Source organism: Macaca thibetana, chromosome 19 (genome assembly GCF_024542745.1).
Source record: "Macaca thibetana thibetana isolate TM-01 chromosome 19, ASM2454274v1, whole genome shotgun sequence".
Taxonomy (NCBI): domain Eukaryota; kingdom Metazoa; phylum Chordata; class Mammalia; order Primates; family Cercopithecidae; genus Macaca; species Macaca thibetana.
Window position 1 is genome coordinate 48,811,793 of NC_065596.1, and position 20,918 is coordinate 48,832,710.

Here is a 20,918-nt window from a genome sequence, read left to right on the forward strand (position 1 = left end):
CTGCCAGCCCACTTGCTTGAGGCGGTGTGGCAACCCCAGGTCCCAGCCAGTTCTCTCAAACGGGCTGAGCACTGGCCCGCTGGGCTTGGGGTTATGGACTCACTCCTTCCGTCAAGGTAGCTCTGTAGCTGAGCAGGGCTACAGTGACCTCACAGGGCATCTCCCCAACCTTCACACCTTGGAGATAAGGATGCTCATCCCTCCTCACTGCCCGCACCCCTCACATGACCACTGAAATAAGGATAGTACCCCCATGAGCCAGGGGCTGAGCTGAGTGTCTCCTGCGACACTCATCTAATCCTCTCAACAATCCTCTCAATAACGCATCGTCCCCATTTTACCAATGAGGATGCTGAGGCTCAGAGAGGTAGGGTTATTTTCCCAATGCCACACAGCAAGTACATAGCAATGCCAGGAATCGGACCTAGGTTCCCACATCCAATTCCTAACCACTGTGTCCAGGTTCTCTAATAATAAGTACTGCTAGGAATGATGGCTCATGCCTGTAATCCCAGCACTTTGGAGGCTGAGGATTGCTTGAGCCCAGGAGTTTGAGACCAGCCTGGGCAACACAGTGAGACCCCATGTCTACAAAAAACATTTTTTAAAAATTAGCTGGGGGTGGTGATGCACACCTGTAGTCCCAGCTACTTGGAAGGCTTAGGTGGGAGGATTGCTCGAGCCCAGGAGGTCGAGGCTGCAGTGAGCCATGATTGTACCACTGCACTGCAGCCTGGGGGACAGTGCAAGACCTTGTCTCAAAAACAAAAAAAATAGCAGTAAGTATCGATAAGGAAAGGGACTACCACCACATTTGCATCACGTTAAACTGTCCCCCAAGGGCCTTAGTGTTCAAGGGGTCATCTGACCCGTTGGAACTGCCCTGTCAGGGAGGTAAATTCCATCCTGTCTTTATCTCCAAATGGGGAAAGCGAGGACCAGAGACATCAAGCTGCCAGCAGTCAAGCCCAGGCTTCTGGCTTTGAAGTCCATGCACTTCTTTCTCCACCACACAGTTTCTATTGGAGCATTTTGTGCTCAGGGATATTTATTTGGCAATGACATGGAGGCAGTGCCAGGTAAGAGCTCCAGAGCCAAGACACTGGAAATAAGCTGGGATGGCGGCACACACCTGTGGTCCTAGCTACTCAGGAGGCTGAGGCTGAAGGATCACTTGAGCCCAGCAGTTTAAGGCTGAGCTATGATGGTGCCATTGCACTACAGCCTGGGCGACAGAAGGAGACCCTGTCCCCCACCACCGCTCACAAAAAGAAAGAAAATTGTGTATCCCGTCCCCCAGCATGTAAATCAAAAATTTAAATTATACCAAACCATCAAACAAGAAACTCACACTTATGCTAAAACAAAAATAGCTGCATTCTAGACATTCTGATTGAAATATTCAGGCTTTTATCCAAGCTAAACTTTTCAAGGTTTTACTTGTGGCGGTGGGTTTTGTGTTTCTACCCCCACCCCACCCCACCCCACCCCATACACACACATCCCCACCCCCAGCAGAAGCCAAGAGGGACACGATAGCCAAGGTGTGGGATGAGACTTGGGCGCTGCAACTGGCTGTACTGCCCACCAAGAGCTCTGGGCATGCAGGGGGTGAAGCCAGGACACTGTATCAGTCCCAGTTATGCCCAGGGGCAGAGGTGGTGGCAAGGGTCTGAGCAACCGATGGCAAGGGTCTGAGTTGCCATGTCCTGGAAGTAGCTGCTGGTGCACTCAGCTGCCAGCCTCCCTGGCTCTGCCTGTTTTCTGAGTCTGCCTCTCCTGCAACTGTGCAACTGGACAGCATTCTAATGCATTCCTCTTCTACTTGAGGTGAGACTCGGGCTGCTTGCGACAGAAAAATCCTGACAAGTTGGGGCTCAGAATGAGAAGGGACTGAACCCGAGTAGTATGCAGGTGAGCGGCAAAAGAGCCACGGGAAAGGAGAGGCTGGAGGAGAGATAAGACATTGAGGAGGAAGTGCAGACAGGGGTGGGGTCAGGAGCAATCCCAGTGGACAGAGAGGGAGGAGACACAGGTGATCTCATCTTGACAGTGGCATGGACAGAAGGACAGGCAGGTGCTTTCATGAAATGCTTCCTAAAATGACACCATCCTGGCCAGGCGCAGTGGCTCACGCCTGTAATCCCAGCACTTTGGGAGGCCGAGGCAGGTGGATCACCTGAGGTCAGGAGTTCGAGACCAGCCTGGCCAACATGGTAAAATCCTGTCTCTACTAAAAATACAAAAAGTTAACCGGGTGTGGTGGCAGGCACCTGTAATCCCAGCCACTTGGGAGGCTGAGGCAGGAGAATTGCTTGAACCTGGCAGGCGGACGTTGTGGTGAGCCGAGATTGTGCCATTGCACTCCAGCCTGGGCAATGAGAGCAAAACTCCATCTCAAAAAAAAAAAAAAAAAAAAGAAAAGAAAAGAAATGACACCATCCTAAAATGACAAGCATCCTTCTTAAAATGACACCTTGAGCAGAGTCCCAAAAAGGGACAGTTGAGGCGAGGCTCAGTGGCTCATGCCTTGCAATCCTGAGGTTTGGGAAGTCGAGGCAGGAGGACGCCTTGAGGCCAGAAGTTTGAGACAAGCCTGGGCAATATAGTGAGACCCCATCTCTACAAAAAATACAAAATTAAAAAAATTAGCTGGGCATGGTGGTGCACACCTGTAGTTCCAGCTACTCAGGAGGCTGAGGCGGGAGGATTGCTTGAGCCCAGGAGTTTGAGGCTGCAGTGAGCTATGATCACAACATTGCACTCCAGCCTGGGTGACGAAACAAGGCCCCATCTCTATTAAAAAAAAAAGAAAAAAAGGAACAGTTGTGAATGCCAGCAGACACCCACTGTCTAGTCAGCGACATTCAGTCTCTTGGAGCTGGGCACAAAGACAGTCCATCCCCCTGGGGAGGTTGCTCTCCAGGTCACAAGGTATAGAACCAAATCCCCCTACTCTGGGACTTCGCACTCATACTTTTTGAAATCAGAAATTTCATCCTTTTTTTTTAAAATCAAGATCTTGATATGGGATAATAAAGTTACCAATGAATAGCCCTGCACAACATGGGAAATGTAATAAAAGGTGAAGGCAATAAAAGGTGAAGCTTCCAGTCACTCCACAGTGATACCCACTCGTAGGAAATAAAAGTAATTATCACCTGCCCAACCTGGTCGGCTCACTCTGCGTGCGCAGAAGAAAACCATTTCAGAACTTTATTTCCTATATTGAATGTCGATAATTGGATGTATTTATAAGTCTCTCTGGAAGAAAACAGCTTGTGATTTCAAGATGGGAAAACAGTCTTCCAAACAGTGAGAAACAATATATTCCCCATTTCCACACACACAAAAAGAGCTTGTTTCCTTCGATGTTTTCAGGTGCTATTGGAATGATTTGCCTTTCCGAAGCCACCGTTCCATTTCTCATCTCGAATTGCCTCATAGACCCCGGCAAAGCACTCAGCAGGGACCACTTCATCTGAGGCGGTGACGGGGGCTTCCTTGGAAAGGCCCCTCAGCTCTGCCTGCCTCTTTTCTACAGGAAGATAGATGCCCAGGTGGGCTGGGCTGGGGGAGAAAGGACAGGAGGAGTAGAACGTGATGTGGGGGCTCCTGGGAGGAAGGGGCTGATGGATGGTGGTGACAGCTGGGGTGTGGGCCTGGAGGAAGGAGCAGGCCACGCAGGCCTCTGGAGTGGGAGAGCTGTGGCTACTGCTGCAGGCCCTGCAAAAGCCCAAGGCTGGGATCGGCCAGAACCAGGATGGAGAAATGGCCTCCTGGGTATTCCACGCCCACCACTCTCCTTGCCTTCTCCCTTGGGAAGACATTGGGTTGCCATATGCCACCCTGCCCCTATCTCACACCCACAGCCCCCTCTATTCTTCCTCTTCTGTTTATTTGGTGCTGGCTTTCTGCATATAGTCTTCTATTCTCAGCAAAAGCAAACAATCGCAAAACACCCAAATGCCATCTTGTATAGGGCTTTGACCATCGGAGGCTGGTGGCCCCGTGCAGTGGATTTACTGGCTCTTATTGGCTCTTTTTAGTTCTCTCTGCTAATCCTCCTGAGCTCCTGCCAGAGAGAGGGGTTTGGATCAGCAGTTTCCAGCTCAGAATCCCCCAGGATCTCCCCATTAGCCAAGAGGAAGCAGGACCCTCGAAGCCCCGTTCTGAGGCCCTCCCAGATGGTGGGCTCCCCAGGGACAGTGTGGAGGGCTCCTCTACCTCTGTCCGCAGACCGAGGATCCTCTGGGCAAGGGCAGGGTCTGGGTCCCTGGCCCTCACAGCATGGCCAGTCCCAGAGTGGCACCGTGGGCAACAACTGGGCGGTGCGGGGCAGAACCAGCATCCAGGCTACCTCCAGTGCGGTCCCACAGAGCCTCTGATACACCAGTGCCCTCAATCCACAGCAGAAGGTGGACAGGGCTCTTCCTGGGACCTCCCCTTCATGGCCCAAGGGTGACTCGTGAGTCACAGCCTAGCAGGCCGCCACATCTGGGCCTGCCATCTCCAGGTAGCCAGCTATCAGCAGCGTCCATGGAGCTGCAAGAGTGGGGGCTAGATTGTGGGGAATGGGTGGAGGAGGGAAACCTGCCTGGACACAGTGTCCCGGGACACAAGAGGTGTCTTCCCAGGGTGAAGCTTGTTTTGCAAGTCCTGGCAGGGGCAGAGGGGGGCCTTCTGGAGAATGATGCTGGGCCGGCTACCGGGCTACCAGGCTGACCGAGTGTGGACACCTCCCAGCCACCTGTAGGGTTTGATGAGGGGAGACTGTTTCAGCCAAGGGCCTGTGACCTCGGAGGCAATGCCGCGTGAGAGTGCTGCCTGGCGCGCTGCCTTGGCTGATTTACACACTCCCACTTCGACTCTTTAAAATCAATCTTCCCCCAATTGCCTCCTGGCTCCCAGCAACGTCCTGGGTCTGCCCTGCATGAATAACTACAGTCTTCTCCCATACTCTGGGCAGCTTCTGGAGCCTTTGCCAGAGCCTCTGAGGGGGAGGGGGGAGGGGGGAGGGGTGAGGGACAGCCCCATCAGAGCCTCTGATGGGGAGGAGCGAGAGGCTAGGGGCAGCCCAGCCAGAGCCTCTGATAGGGAGGGTTGAGGGGTGAGGGGCAGCCCTCCCAGTGCCCTTGATGGGGAGGCGAGAGGGCAGGGGACCTGGGTGGGCAGGGGTCATGGGCAGTGCCTCCTTATTACTGTACACAAACAAGGGAGTTCCACTCAGTTAGTGGGTGCCTTCCTCCTATTATTTTATGAATGTTTGGGATAATGACTTTGTTTTCATATTAGTAAGCACACAGAGCTGGCAGCTGGCTTAATTTTGACATATTTTATGTCAAAAGAAATGATAGGGGGCAGGTGCAATGAGCTGGGGGGATAGGTTTTCCTTCCTTGAAGGCGCATGGAAAGCTCATTCTGCTCACCCTTTGTTATTACATATATATTTTTAAGTGCCACTTATTAGGGAGTTGAGTTTCTTAAGCTGAAGGCGGAGCTACTGCTTAATGGGGGGGGTGTTCCAAGTTCTCAGGGCCCCTGGGCCAGGCAGTGGGGTGTGAATCCTTACCTCTGTTCTCCTCCCTGGAAACTGGCAAGAGGGTGGAGAGAGCTCCTCTTGGACCTTGCCTGGAGGTCAGGGACCCCTGCAAATTGCCCATGTGTTGTGGGAAGGGGTAGAAGGGATGAGTCCCCCCTCTTCCATTAGCTCTCATTTTCCTTATCTGGGTCTGGGAGGTGGGAGGGGCTATCTGGAGGGGCCACCATCCTCCTGGCAGCTTTGGCCTCTACGGACTGTGCCTGCAGGTTTGAGTGTGAAACCTGAAACCCTCTAGCAGCCCGGTGAGGTGGCCCCATTAGCTCCCCCCTGACATGGGGACAGCAGGGATGGTACTGGGCTTCCAGGTAACCGTGCTGCATGCTCTTAACTACCCTGCTTATGGCTGCCTCCCTTCTTCTGATTTAAGGGGCCTATTCTCCTCCCTGCTTCATGGGGACAAACAGCAGCTGCTTCTCCAGTCATAGCCCCTGGCTCCCACCAGCCTGGCCATGGTGACCCACATCATTGTCTCAATAAAGAAACAAGAAGCATCCCCCAATCCACAGCCTTTGATCAGAAGCCACTTCCAGCTGTGGGACAGTGGCAGGCTGGGGTCAGGAGCCCCACAGGCCTACCTGGGCCACCCATCCACCTGTCCACAGACATCTGTACACCCTTGTGTGGCCCCGGGTGCCAGGAATGCCCTCCCCCAACAGTATGGGGCCCCCTTCCTTCACATGGGCAATGAGGTCACTCCTCAGGGTATGGCTTCATGAGCTCAGCCCCCGTGTGAGCACTGTCTGGCCTCAGTTTCCTCATCTGTAAAATAGACTTAAACATAGTCTCGACCTCATAGGGCTGTGGTGAGGTTTCTATGAGCTCACATGTGCAACGCATTTGGGCCGTGCCTGTAATGCCCTGACCGTGTTGGCTGTAGGGAGGGCAGCGTCTGCTGCAGGGTCCCTACCCCTTCTCTGTAGGACTCTGCACCCAGTACCAGTGCCCAGTGGGGCAAAGAAGTAAGCCTTCTGGCAGACTCTCCTTCCTATACCCTTCTCGGCTGTGCCCACTTCTCGCCTGTCCTCCTCCCTGGCTTCCCTTCCTCCAGCTTCTCCATTCGGCAGCCCAGGAAACCTAGAAAAGATCCTACCAGACTTAACTCACAGGCCCCATAGTGGAGGCCCCGCAGGGTCTGGCCCTTACTTCCCTTAGGCTGCCCCTCTCTCGCGCACACTCTTCGGGCCGCTGCACCTTTAGAGTCCTCCAGTTGCCCTCCCGGCCTTTGCTCAAGCCCTTTCCCTTCTTAAACAAAAATCACCACCTCTGCCCCGACCCTAGCCTGAGTCAGTCTCCCTCCTCTCCTCCCACGTGGTTTTTTTATTCCTATGTGTTCTTCTCCCGGGTTGGCTGGGACGCCAGATCGGGGGCTGAACCAGAATCAAGGTGTCCTCTGCTTCAGGACCTCCCTCCCACCACGCAAAAGAGGAAGATGCTGCCCACTACCCCTACCTACTGTCTCCTGTAGGCAGCCCGCCTATTTATGCTGGTCGCGCTCTTGGGCCCGCCCCTCTCCGGGAGCCCCGCCCCTTCAGGGATCCGCCCCTCCCCAGGTACCGCCCCTTCCCGTACCGCGGAGTTTGGCTCTGGAGGAGGTGGGTCCAGGACTCCCGGCCCCACCCCCTGCCCCGCCCATTCCCCTGCTCTCACCCCGCCCCACGCATTGGGATCCGGAGGGGCTCAGCTGACGCCGCACTGCACGTGACGCCGGTGCCGGGCGAATATGGCGGCGGCCACCGGGTGAGTACTGCACCTCCCTCGCTCTTTCCCGCTGGCGTAGAGAGGGGCATGGGTGTCCCGGACGGACCGCGGGTGAGAGCCCCAACCGGGCTCGCTGAATGCCGCGGGTAGGTGCCTCTTCCCGTCGGCCCAGAGTCCGAGCGCCGGTCGGCGAGCTTCACGCTCCGAGTCAGGGTCAGCGCGGGGCCCGCAGCCCCTCTCCACCCTCCTGGCTGGCTCAGGCCCTATCTGCGCGCGTCTGGCGGCCCCACTGTGTGCGGCTGCGGTGGGGGCTGGGGTCGACACGCATGTTCGCTGCCAAGACCCCCAGGTGGGAGGGCGGTGTTGCGAGGACCGCAGGCACCGGGCGCTTCCCGGAGGAGGCGGTATTTGAGACGGACTTGGAATTCCCTTTTCCCCGCAGGGCACGTCCACATTTCTTTCAGGGGCCAAATGTCACCTCCTCAGGGAATCCTTCTCTAACCATCTATCCCACTTTTTGTGCCCTTCTCATTACCTGATAAACTATATAGAGCATTGTTTGTATTTGTTCATCATCTTCTCTGCATTTAGAGTGCAAGGGCAGGTCCGTTAACCTGGTTCTCACTAGCCTAGTGCCTTGCACACAGTAGGTGCTCCATACTGGGCTGAATGAAAGAAGGCTGAGTGGTCCTAGTGGGAGGAAGGGTGGACAGATGGGTTTACCGGAGCGTTGGGCGGAATCTCCCAGATAGGGAGCATCTGAGCCCAGGGTAAGGGACAAAGGTTGAGAGTTCAGAGTGTTCTGGGGACAGGGGTGCATGCCTGGGGCTGGAAGGTGTGGTATTCCAGGTGGATTCTTCAGACTTTGCCCTGAGGGGCTGGAAGGGTTTTGTTACAAGCTGCTGGATCTGTTTTAAAAGAGTAGGCTCCCCTGAGCTATGTGTGGGTTCAGTGGGAGAAGGTGTGGGTCTGGTGGCTCAGTGGGGTAGAAGGGGCTTGGTGTAGGAGGGGGCAGTATTTCAGATGCCAGGTTGGAAACTGAGGTCAGAATGGGGGAATCTAGTGGACTGAATGCATCTCTCTTTTTAAGATGCGGGGAAAATGGCAGCAGAAAGTGGGTTCTCAGTTGGCCCCCACGGTTGAGGGAGCTTAGAACATACAAATCAAACATTCTGTGGGCACCTGCTGTATTCTGGGAATAGCATTGGGCCTTCCCTTAGGTACTCACAGGCCACTGGAGCAGATGGACACATGGGACTCTGTCATCCATCTGCTTGCCTGTGGTGTTGGCATTTGCAAAGGAGGGACATGGACTCTGAGCTCAGGGAAAGTGCGGGAAGGCTTCACTCCCTGGATAACTTTTGTGCTTATCCTTCATCAATGAGACTCCCTTTGGGTAGAGAACAGTGCAGACAAAGTCTCAGATGGGTGTCAAGGAACTCAGGGTCAGATCTTTGAATCCAGCCTGTGACCCTTTTAAAGGGTAGAATGAGCAGGCTGGTGCCCAGCTGTGGGTGTGCTGTCTCTCTGTTTAGGCTGGCTTGGTGCTCACAGGGAGTGCCAGGGGTTGCATTTGGGTTCAGGACTCCAAGCTGGCCTGAGACCTGCTGCTCTCCTGCAGGAACCAAGCTGATGTCTGGATGGGAGCAAGTCTGGAACTGACTGGATCCTGGAATGAGAGCTTTTCTTTTTCTCTTTCTTTTTTTGAGACGGAGTTTTGCTCTTGTTGCCCAGGCTGGAGTGCAGCGGCACGATCTTGGGTCACTGCAACCTCTGCCTCCCGGGTTCAAGTGATTCTTCTGCCTTAGCCTCCCGAGTAGCTGGAATTACAGGCTTGTGCCACCACGCCCAGCTCATTTTTTGTATTTTCAGTAGAGATGGGGTTTCACCATGTTGGCCAGACTGGTCTCGAACTCCTGACCTCAGGTGATCCACCCACCTCGGCCTCCCAAAGTGCTAGGATTACAGGTGTGAGCCACCGCGCCTGGTCCCAGAATGAGAGCTTTTCTAGCAGAACGAATTCTCTGGGCCACCACACAGGGTGGGTGAGGGAGGCAAAACAGAGTGGCAGTGTCATGCGCGTCCATGTGAAGAGACCACCAAACAGACTTTGTGTGAGCAACATGGCTGCTTATTTCACCGGGGTGCAGGCGGGCTGAGTCCGAAAAGAGAACGAAGGGAGATAAGGGCGGGGCCGTTTTATAGGATTTGGGTAGGTAAAGGAAAATTACAGTCAAAGGGGGCTTGTTCTCTGGCGGGTGGGAGTGGGGGTTACAAGGTGCTCAGTGGGGGAGCTTTTTGAGCCAGGATGAGCCAAGAAAAGGAATTTCACAAGATAATATCATTGCTTAAGGCAAGGACCGGCCATTTTCACTTTTGTGGTGGAATGTCATCGTTTAAGGCGAGGCAGGGCATTTGCACTTCTTTTATGATTCTTCAGTTACTTCAGGCCATCTGGGCGTAAATGTGCAAGTCACAGGGGATGCGATGCGATGGCTTGGCTTGGGCTCAGAGGCCTGACAGGCAAGTCTTAGAGAGGTGTGCTATTGAGAGGGTGTGGGAGCTTCCAGAGCCTGGCAGTCTTCTTAGGGAAGAGCCATCCCAGTCTGGTATGGGGCTTTCCCGTGGGTACTTTGAGCCTGAGGTTGACCCCAGTGGCTTCCTTAAGAGCAGATCGATTAAGTATGTTTCCGGCTCAGCTCCCAGCTGCACCCACAGGACAGATCATAGAGTCAGGCATAACGAGGCATGACGCCAGCAAGTCACGGCCGTGGCCATGGGCTCCCTGGGAATTGGATTTAGTTGTCTTTAGAATCCTACCAGAGCCTGGGACAGAAGGTGTCCATGAGAGTTCCAGGTGACTGGGGTGTGCCCCATATGATTTGGGTTTGGGGAGTAGGGGAAGCCCTAAACTAGCATCTCAGATTCAATTTGAAACTCAAGAATCTACTCTGGGAGTGTTTCAGGGTTGATCCTACTTTCTCTTGCTAGTCTGAGTATAGGCTTCAGGTTGAGACAGAGTGCTGTGACGTCACCTCCCATCCCCTCATGGAGAGGGGTCCCTATCCCATGGCACTTGGTGGCACTGCTGTCTCCTTGAGCCATGCTTTGAGCATTCCACAGACAGGGTTGATAATTTGAAATATCTCAGCTCCAGCCAGACCTGTCTGCATCTGCTCCCCCACATGGCTTTTTCCATTCCTTTCTTCCCTTGCACACTCACCCGCTATCCCTGGAATGCTCTTGTCCTCTGTGTGATTGTTCACATTTTTGCAGGCCCAGCTCAGATGGTTCCCTTTCCCAGAAGCCTTTCCCAGCCCTCCGGTAAAGGCTTAGTGCTCAGAACTCCAGAGCACTCGGTTTTCTCCCCAGCAGGACACATTTCCACGTCTGCCCATTGTGGGTTAGGAGTTACTTCCCTTCATTCATGCGTCTCTTAGCATCCTTAGAGCCCAGGGGTTCTGTTGTACCCTCAGGGCCAGTCTGTGGCTGCCCTGTGATTGGTGCTTGGTGAAATGAATGAAAAGGGGATTTACTCTAAATTAGTACAGCATCCCATCGTGCTTTCCTGGGAGACTCCTAGTGATTGAGGGAAGGAGTCACGGTGACAGAATTCCGAGGAATAGGATGAAGAAATAGCTTTAATTCTTTCACTGAGTGGCTCCCAGGAGCTGTTGCAGAGCCAGAAAGAGGCAATAGGTGAGCTGCCCTGGGCGTGTACCTGTTGGGCCATAGGTTACACTGGAGTCAGCATTCTTCTGGAGAGTCTGCTGCAGGACTCAGATTGTGGGTCACGAGCCCGACCCCACCCTAATGTGAACCTTGCGCTCCAGGAGCAGAAGACTCAGGCCGACTCTGGGGGCTGGGGATGGGTGGGCTTGTGGGAGGCAGGCTGGCCACTGAGTGTCCTTCCCTGGCTCTTCTCCAGGTCCTGACTCCACACAGCCCTCTCTTGGTTTCTGTGTATGCTGAGAGGTGCAAGGTGGAAGATGCTGGTCAGTTGCCTCAAGGTCCTCTCCGGCTGTGGCAACCCTCTCCAGCTTGGCGCTTACGGTCAGACACCCAGTGGGCTGCCCGAGCGTCTGTCTGGTGCCTGGCCCCACGCTGGAGGCTGAGGGGAGGAGGTGGCTGGTCCTTGGCTGGCCTCTCCTGCTGGGAGTTTAGCGGTGTGGCCCTATCTAGAAGTGGCTCCATATTCTTTTTTTTTTTCTGAGAAGGAGTCTTGCACTGTCACCCGGGCTGGAGTACATTGGCATGATCACGGCTCACTGCGACCTCCGCCTGCCGGGTTCAAGCGGTTCTTCTGCCTCAGCCTCCTGAGGAGCTGGGATTACAGGTGCCTGCCACCACGCCTGGCCATTTTTTTTGTAGTTTTAGTAGAGATGGGGTTTCATTATGTTGGCCAGGCTGGTCTCGAACTCCTGACCTCGTGATCCACCCTCCTCAACCTCCCAAAGTGCCTTGTTTACAGGTGTGAGCCACCGCGCCTGGCCAGTGACTCCACATTCTAGTGCAGAGATTTTTCCTTGTCTGTGTGGTGGACCCCACGGGCATCAGTGAAACCTACGCACCATTCTTGGCATCATGTTTTTTTTTTTTTTTTTTTTTTTTTTTTGAGAGGGAGTCTGGCTCTGTCGCCCAGGCTGGAGTGCAGTGGCTTGATCTCGGCTCACTGCAACCTCTGCCTCCCAGGTTCAAGTGATTCTCCTGCCTCAGCCTCCCGAGTGGCTGGGATTATAGGTGTGCGCCACTATGCCCGGCTAATTTTTGTATTTTTAGTAGAGACAGGGTTTCACTATGTTGGCCAGGCTGGTTTCGAACTCCTTACATCAGGTGGTTTGCCCGTGTTGGCCTCCCAAAATGTTGGGATTATAGGTGTGAGCCACCGTGCCTGGCTGGCATAATGTTTTTAAATGCATGAAATAAGTACAGAATATTTCAAAAATAAAACCCAATTATTTGGAAATACAGTTATCAAAATGTTACATAAATTTGAGACAGGGTCTTGCCCTGTCCCCCAGGCTGGAGTATAGTGTTGGGACCTCTGTTCACTGTAGTCTCTGCCTCCAGGGCTCAAGCAATCCTCCCGCCTCAGCCTCCCGGGTAGCTGGGACCGCAACCACAAGCCACCATTCCTGGCTAATTTTTGTGTTTTCGGTAGAGATGGGGTTTTGCCATGTTGCCCATTCTGGTCTCAAATTCCTGCCTCCCACAGTGCTGGGATTATAGGCATGAGCCACTGCGCCTGGCCCAACTACTTTAATTTTGAAGTTGTGAGGTGCAAAGTGATATTTCGAGATACTGCAACAGCAATAATGTGATATTAAAATACCTTTGATTTTTGCTGGTGACAGATTAACATGCATTGCTGACACTGAGTAGGTTGTTACTTATGTGAATAATTGAAGAAAATGTAAATTTGAATTGGAGGTTAGAGAAAATAAAGGTATAGCTTTTTCCCATCCAGGTAGATGGAGCCCCTGATTTTGAGGATGAATCCTTGGGGGTCCCTAGGCCTTAGGTAAGAGCCCTGCAGTTGGCTGTTAAGGAGAGGGTGGCCCGGTACTGACACGGGGGTGTGGGTTGTATGGAGACAGGGACGGCTTGCAGGGGCAGTGGCATCCTACCCTCCTTGGGGACTGGCCTCAGTCTCGGTCACTCTGTTCTTGGTCCCGGGCTGCTGACCGGGTCTTGGTTGTTGCCAGGGCAGCGGGGAACCTGGCCTCTGGGTCTCAGAGACTTGTTCTGTGGGTCTCTGAGGCTCTGGAGCTCTTGTGCCCTGTCTGCAGCAAAGCATGGCTTATTTTCTTGGGACCTGGGGATGATAATGGCTTTTGCCTTTTAAATTCCGGGTGCCACTTAACGAAAGCTGCAGCAGAAACCTGTTGGAGATGTTTTATTGGTGCTGCATTTGCTGAATTTGCAGGAAGAATTCATCTGTGTTGGCTCTGAGCCTGACAGTCTCTCTGGGGGTTTGGTTTCTGCCATGAGAAATCAAAGGGCATGTCTCTATAAAACTTTATTCCTTGGTGTCTTGTAATTAATGACTGTAGCGTATTGCCCTGCCTCGTGGCTCAGGCTAGCCCTTCTCATGCCCAGAGCCCTGCACAGGGTGGGTTCTGTTCTGGCGGAGCCCTGTGGAGAAGTAAGCATGGTTGTAGATTTTTTGTTGTTGTTGTTGAGACGGAGTCTCGCTCTGTTGCCCAGGCTGGAGTGCAGTGGCTGGATCTCAGCTCACTGCAAGCTCCACCTCCCAGGTTCATGCTATTCTCCTGCCTCAGCCTCCTGAGTAGCTGGGACTACAGGCGCCCGCCACCGCGCCCGGCTGTGGTTGTAGATTTTCTTTGCAGTGGCAGCTGAGTGCTCAAGGAGAAGGTGGCTTATCAAGTTTTCTGCTCAGCCCTTGGGATCCCAGTCCGTGTGCCCTGAGAAATTTCAGTCTCTCAGAAGGTTCTGAACAAGGGGAAGGCCAGCGCTTCTTCGAGCATTGCAGGTGGGGGCCAGGCTGGTGGCTGAGGATGGGCATTTTCGGCCGGTCATGCTGTTCGACGGCTGTTGCTGAGGCTGTCCATAGCAGGTCCTCAGTGTCATTGCCCCTGTACTGTTGGGGACTCTGCAGAGATAAGTTTTGCCCCTGTGCCCATCCCACCATGGGCTTTCCCGAGTGAAGGGAAAGGGCGTGGGAGGCTGTGGGGGACATGTGAGCACAAGGTGCTGGTGACTGCACTTTCAGTTCCCGACGGCATGGCCATCTGGGATGCGGTCATGTTTACAAACTCTCACCGACTTCCCTCTGCCCTTTCATCCCGATGGCTGAGTGTGGCAGAAAAGCAGCCCCAGCCCAGAGGAAGCTCTGGCTGCTGGTGTCCACCCAGCCACCTGTTCCCCCTCCTGGGAGGGTAGGAAGGGCATGTGGGGGAGTGGGAGGGGGCTCTGGTTATGTCAGCATGTGCGGCTGCTTCTGACCCTCTACCCTTCCTGGGCGGGCTGGGGCTCCAGGGCTGCTTCCTGCCCCGCTGCGGCTGATGTGGCATCTTCTCATCCCACAGCTGTGTGTGTGGCCCTGTGTGTCATTCAGCAGATATGTGTTGAGCGTTTGCTGTGTGTCGGGCAAGGTGCCAGGTGAGGGCATGGCAGTGACCGAGGCAACCTGGAGCTCCATCTCCCAGTGTTTCCACCCGAGGGGGTGGACTGGAGAACACCAGGAAGCACCAGGCAGCACCCACTGCATTTAGGTTGGAAGGTGCTGAGTGCTAAGCGTTGTCTTGGCCAGGGACCTGGCCCCACATTAGGTGTTTACTCCAGGGGGCCACTAAGGAGAGTGGAGAGTGGGGACAATATGCAGAGCTGTGCGCACGTTAGGGGAACCCAGGAAAGAAGAGTGGGGAACCTGGTCAGAAACCCAGCAAGGGCCGTGCTGTGGGGCAGGGTGGCCTCATCAGAGCAGTGGCCCTGGATGGAGAGGTGCCCCCAGCCGTTTAGTTCCAGGGTCCCCAGGGGAGTGGATCCACTGTCCTCCTCCTCCTCCTCCTCCTGCCCCCAGCCTCTTGTGCCTGCCGTAGGCTCAGCACGCCTGGAGGCAGGAGGCAGCGTGCACGCTGAGGAGGTTGGGTGGGTCAGCCTCTGGGCACAGTGCAGGGGGGTGTATCTGGAGAGCAAGTGGGGAAACCTCAGGCCAGGGACTAGTAGGGGGTTGGGCAAGGAGAAGAGTTGCAGGTTCAAAGAGGGAGGCTGGGGAAGACCATCCTGAGAAGGTCGTATTGGAGCCAAGATGTGCAGGAGGTGTCACCTGCTTGTGTGACCCTGGCAGGAGGGTCAGGGCCTCTGAGGGTCCCATGTGAGGTGAGTGTAAGAGGTGCCCCAGGCAGCTTCACGGTGCTGCACTGTGAGGGCAGGTTTCATCCGCAGCTTCACTGCAGTTCCTGAGCAGCCCTCTCTGCTCTCACCAGCTCTGGAACATCCCTGCCTCCTTGACCTCCGTGCCCACCCACTGTCCCCTGGCTGGAGAGCCTGCAGGGGCTCCCTCCTGCATACCCCGCCCCTGCTTACTCCTCCTCCACCTCATCCCCATTGTCTCTCCACGCCCGCCCCGGCCTCCAGCCTGTTTGCTGGGACCACTGTCTGTTTATTCATTCATTCCATAGATGCCGACACCTGCTCTGTCCCTGCCTTGAGGAAGCTTACATGTTACCCGGAGGGCCAGCAAACAAATAAATGAAGAGTGATGGGGATTCTAGAGAGACGTGAAGAGAGCTGGGGGGTGGGGTGGGTAGGAAAGGGGCATTTCTGCAGAGGCTGGGTAAAAGGGCCCTTGGGAAGAGCATTCCCCACAGGGCACCGCAGCGGCAAAGGCTGGAGTGTTCTGGCTGTTTAGGGATGAGCGAGGATGCCCGTGCTGCAGCAGAGGAAACCAAGGGTGAACTGGGGGCCTGGATCCCTCGTGGCTGGGGAGTGAAGTCTGCACTCAGAGAAGCCAGCCAGCACGGGGTCGGGCAGGGAGTGTGTGCTGGGATTGGCATTTCGAAAGGGCCATTCTGGCAGAAGGTGCAGACCAGGCTGTGGGGAAGCTGGGGCCAAGAGCGCCACTGAGAGTTGCCTGCAGTTGTCCAGACGGGACATGGGGCGGTGGCCCTGAGGATGGGGATGTGCATTGAGGGTAGAGTCCAGACCTTGCTGGTGGCCAGGAGGTGGGATGAGATAGGAGGTCAGGATGGCCTGCAGGACTGTCCAGGCGCAGGTGCTTTGTGTCGGGGGAGGCTGGGGAGGAGCGGCTTTGGTTCAGGGCCATCTTCTGCCTGCTGAGGGTAGCCGATGGGTCTGTGAGTCTGGAGCCGGACGTCATTGGTCTGCAGATGGAGATGGTCCTTTGAGCTGAGGGACTGGGTGAGCTCAGTTGAGCTGAGGGAAGGAGCCGGTTAGGGAAGAGGCCCCAGGGTTGGGCCAAGCTGGGCTCCAGCAGGGAGGTTGAGCTGGGAGCTGGGGGCCTGGCTGGTAGGGAGCCTGGGCCAGCTGCTGTTGGGGAGGGTTTCCACAGAGAGAGTGGCCCCCAGGGTCATGGGCACCAATGCAGCAGGACTGGGGACCTGCTGCAGATTCAGGAGTGTGCAGTCCCTGTGGCCTGCTGGGCAGTTGGTTGGGGGGCAGAGGAGCAGGGGGGTGGAGTCAGGACAGCATGGATGATGGAGGGGAGACAAGCCCCTGTGGTCCTCAGGGGGACCAGTGAGGAGCTATTTCTGGGTCAAAAGCAGGTAGAGCTTGGGCAGCTTGCCCCGTGCTGATGGGGGTCCCACGGCAGGCTCGGGCCTCCGGTCACCCCGATCTCAGGTGTGGGCATGCTTGGAGATGCTAACAGAGGCCTGTGTGGCTGTGTGTGCTCTTGCCTCTGCAGACCCTCATTTTGGCTGGGGAATGAAACCCTGAAGGTGCCGCTGGCGCTCTTTGCCTTGAACCGGCAGCGCCTGTGTGAGCGGCTGCGGAAGAACCCCGCTGTGCAGGCCGGCTCTGTCGTGGTCCTGCAGGGCGGGGAGGAGACTCAGCGCTACTGCACCGACACCGGGGTCCTCTTCCGCCAGGTAAGCCTGCCCCCTTGGCTGCAGGTGAGCAGGCCTGTGATGGGGCCGCTTGCCTGAGCAGGAGTTGGAGGCCCCAGCTTGGCCAGAGCTGCCTTTTGTGGCCCTCCCTGAGCCTCCGTTTCCTCGCCTGGGAAGTGGTCCAGGGGCTCCTTGAAGATGTAGAACTTGAAGATGTGGGGCGGCGGGTGGCCCACCTGCAGGCAACCAGCCTGGTCATGGTGGCCATGGCTGAGAGTCACTGGCAGCACTCAGTCCCCAGGTACAGGAACGTGAGGATACCCACCCAGGAAGACTGTGAGGCCCTGAGCTTGGCCCACTTTCACAGATCTTAGCATTACACCCATTTTGCAGATGAGAAAACTGAGGCTCAGAGGGAAAATGACTTGCCAAGAGGTGGAGCTGGGATTAGAACCTCGTCTTCCATCTCTAAATGTAGTGCTATTTTCTCCCCGCTGCCATGCCCAGAGCTGGAGCCTGATCACAGCGGGAACTTCAGAACCTCTCTGGGGCGGGCAGAGCCTAGGGAATGTGTCCATGCGGCATCCTGGCAAGAAGAGAGATGGGAATGTGAAGGGGAGCCGGGTGTGGAGAGAATATGGGAAGGCATGGCTTCCCTAGCTGAACCCTGTTGCCCCAGCACCCCACAGATGGGCTGAGACCCATTGCTGAGCGACCGCAGACAATTTTTTTCTTTACGAAAAGCAGCTTCTGCCGGAAGGGTCCCGTCTGTCTGCTCCATTGTTCACACAGCTGCAAGCCTGCAGTCCTATGGCTGTGAGGGACATGGCGGTCTAAATAAGTTTTCTCTGGCCAGTCTTGATGCTTCTCCAGGTTTAAATATTCTGCGGCTTAAAAACCGATTTCCTAAATTCAGCTGTTGGCTCCCTTTCTGATGGTATGCTAGGCTAATTTTGGAAGAGATCCTCCTCCACCATACCTATGTGACGTCCTTTTAGCGCAGCATTCGTCCCTAAACACTGAAGTCATCAGCCGCCCCGGGGGTGGGAGAGGGAAGTAAGAAGTCCTAAATGGAGGAATCCATTCCGTGCAGATATCCGGCCTGGGCATTGGAATCTGGGGAGCGTCTTGCCTGCCTGCACGTGGCAGAGAGGCAGGGCTGAGCTGGATGTGTGGTGGTGCTGGGCGCCCTGTCATGGGCCTAGGGGGTGGGAATACAGGGGGGCTCGGGCACATACCCGAAACCTGCAGCATCAGGGAGGGCTCCCAGCAGGGTGGAGGAGCTGCCAGGTTGCCCCTTGCCAAACCACGGGAGGATGAGCCAGGGAGTCGGGTGCTGAGGGGAAGGGATGTCTGGGGCTGGGGTAAGTTGCAAGAGGCTGTCGGTCTGAGCTGGCTCTCTGGGGTGCTGCGATGCAGCCACCGGTGCCTCCTTGCACCTCACATTCCACTGGCTAACAAGAGTTCTTGTTCCTGCCACAGGAGTCCTTTTTTCACTGGGCGTTCGGTGTCACTGAGCCAGGCTGCTACGGCGTCATTGATGTTGACACTGGGAAGTCGACCCTGTTTGTGCCCAGGCTTCCTGCCAGCCATGCCACCTGGATGGGAAAGTAAGGAGCAGCCTGGCTGGGGCACCGCGGCTACCAACCACGGGCCAGCGGTGGGGAGGGGAGGTGGAGGGGAGGTGGGATGGGAGGGCTGGGCTGGGCCTGGGGATGGGGAGTAGGGAAGAACTACAGGAGGAAGGGCATGCGGTCAGGGCTGTGACAGCCTGCCTCGCACCAGAGCCCTGCACCCTTGGTTGGGAAGGGATGTTACAGCTGGAGTACAACTGTGTCGTAGGAGTTACTAAGAAATTATTTTAGGTAGACAGAGAGGAAAAGGGGTCCTTGGGAAGTTTTCTGGTAAAGCCCCAGCTCCTAAAGCCAGGCGGGCAACCTTTGATATGCAGATGCAGGCCATTAGAAACTGGGTCCACCCAACATGGCGATTCCCAAGGCCTTCTTGCCCTTGCCCCACACGTTCCTGGCAACATGGCTGCCCCCATGTATCCCCACATGTGTAGAACATCCATGGCACCCTGCATTTGCATATTAAAAGGCTAGGGTGGGAGGGCCAGCTTTTTCGTGGGCTATGTGAATAACATGCTTGGTCAAACCAATCCCCGAGCCCTATGCAAATCAGACACCACCTCCCCCAGCCTCTGCATATATACCTGGCTGGTGGCCACTGCACTTGGGGGCCTCCTCTTTCAGCTTTGGAGTCCCCCTTCCTCTGTCTCTGTACGGAGGACCTTCTTCCTTCTGTCTTCTCCCTTCCTTCTTGTCTATTAAACTCTCCACTCCTTAAAACCACTCCATGTGTGTCCATGTCATTTTTTCTAATTCGACTCGAGACCGAGAACCATGGTGTTCCTCCACTCATCAGAGCCCTGTCAGCTGGGGGCCTTGTTTGTTTAGAAGTGCAGTTTGTTAATCCTGAAATTCTAGCTTCCTCGCTCTGTGAAAACGTCTGAGGCTTTGGCCCTGGGAGGCCGTCACTCCTGCATGGCATTGACAGGTGTGGCATGGCCCTTTGCGTGCCTGAGGGTGGTGGGTTGGGTTGGGGTTGGGGGACCGCCTTTCTGAGACCTGTTGCTGATATGCTGGGTGTGTTATTTGCTGCCTGCCTCTGCACACAGCGCAGGCCCTGCCCTCCTGGCCCACGTGTGAGATGGAGCAGAGGCTTGGGCTGCGGTGCACCTTCCTCCACCCTCCACGGTGCCTGCTGTTCCAGGTTCCCCCACCCCCGAGGAGCTGTTTTGCCTGCTCAGAGGTGCTGGGGTGGACGCTGTACTTAACCAGGGAGGTTTGAGGTGATCAGAGGATCCTGCTAAATGCTGGCCGCCTCGCTGTGTGTCATCTCCGCCTGGAGAGTGATTTTTCTGGGCTAATGTATAAATTGCAGCCTTTGCTGCCTGGTGCCCCAGAACGCTCATTACCAGGTTGGCTGGAGAGGCTGTGACTGGTTTGAGTGACAGGGCCCCTGGCTGCCACAGGGACTGGGCTCTGTGCCGAGGGCTGGGGCCACAGTGGGGCTTCCCCTGCTTCCAGCGCCACCCTCCCCTCACCCTTCCTTCAGTGCAGACTCCGTTTCTGCCTTCGTTGGCTGTGGTGTGTGCTGCTCCTGCTGTCTCAGGGAGGGGGGTTCAGGCTTACAAGTTGGTGATCATTCTGCTCTTAGGCTGCTTGGCAGGATCCCAGCCTGGCAAGACTGGGATCTTTGCTGGGCAGGACTCAGCCAGGAGCACAATTGGCAGCAGCAGAAAAGAGGGCTGTTTCTCCTGGGGGTGATCTCCTGGCTCAGCCCCTGGGAAGAAGGGCACGGAGTGGACACACCCGGGCCGAGTGCCTTTGGGGCTTCTACCGGGCTGCCGCTCGGAGGCCCTCACCTGACGGTGCCTTCCCATCCTGTTGTGATCTTTACTGTCGACCTTCATCTCATTCCCAGTGGAATCCTTATGACTGCCCTGTTATAAAAGAGGAAATGGCTCAGCATGGTAGCATGACCCGTGCAGGTCCTGCCGCCAGGTGTTGCTGGAGCTGCAGTCAGAGGCTGAGCTTGCCTGCTCGCTCAGTGTGGCTTCTGAGGGGCCGTGGGGCCTGCGAGTGGGTCTGGTCGTGTTTGGGGCTCCAGTTCCTTCCCTGTGATGCCGCTCTGGAAGCCCCCCAGGACTGGAGTTACAGTGCTGGCCACTGTGGCGGCGGTTATATCTGTGACACTGACATGAGGCAGGGATGGTTCCAGGAGGGAGATTGTCTTGTCCAAAAATGGCCACAGCAGTGTTTCTGGACACTCGCTGTCTGCAGGTGACATCTATTTCCCTCCCGCCTGACCCAGGTCTGGGCCTCATGACCAGGTGGCAGTACTGCTGGGTGACGTCTGAGGCTTGACTGTAAACTGCACTGTGGCTTCCACCTGGTTCTCTCCCGTGGGGTGCTTGCCCTGGGAACCCACCCGCCACATCATGAGGAAGCACAGACTCCCCACAGGGGGACCCCAGCCGCCAGCAGCACCAGCCGCCAGTGTGCACGAGCCCCAGGTGGTTC

General features: G+C 55.6%; 2 protein-coding genes across 2 annotated transcripts in view; both read left to right on the forward strand.

Annotated features, from left to right (window-relative positions):
* PEPD (peptidase D) overlaps nt 1–20,918 on the forward strand; it is an 873,572-nt gene that overhangs the window by 730,162 nt on the left and 122,492 nt on the right. Inside the window, exons 2-4 of the mRNA XM_050768467.1 lie at nt 7,315–7,339; nt 16,689–16,872; nt 18,313–18,440. Of these exons, the coding sequence (XP_050624424.1) occupies nt 7,323–7,339; nt 16,689–16,872; nt 18,313–18,440 (329 nt within the window). The 5' untranslated portion in view covers nt 7,315–7,322. The remainder of the gene's footprint in view (nt 1–7,314; nt 7,340–16,688; nt 16,873–18,312; nt 18,441–20,918) is intronic.
* SLC7A10 (solute carrier family 7 member 10) overlaps nt 7,602–20,918 on the forward strand; it is a 315,424-nt gene continuing 302,107 nt past the window's right edge. Inside the window, exon 1 of the mRNA XM_050768466.1 lies at nt 7,602–7,611. The gene's annotated coding sequence lies outside the window, so the exon portion shown is untranslated. The remainder of the gene's footprint in view (nt 7,612–20,918) is intronic.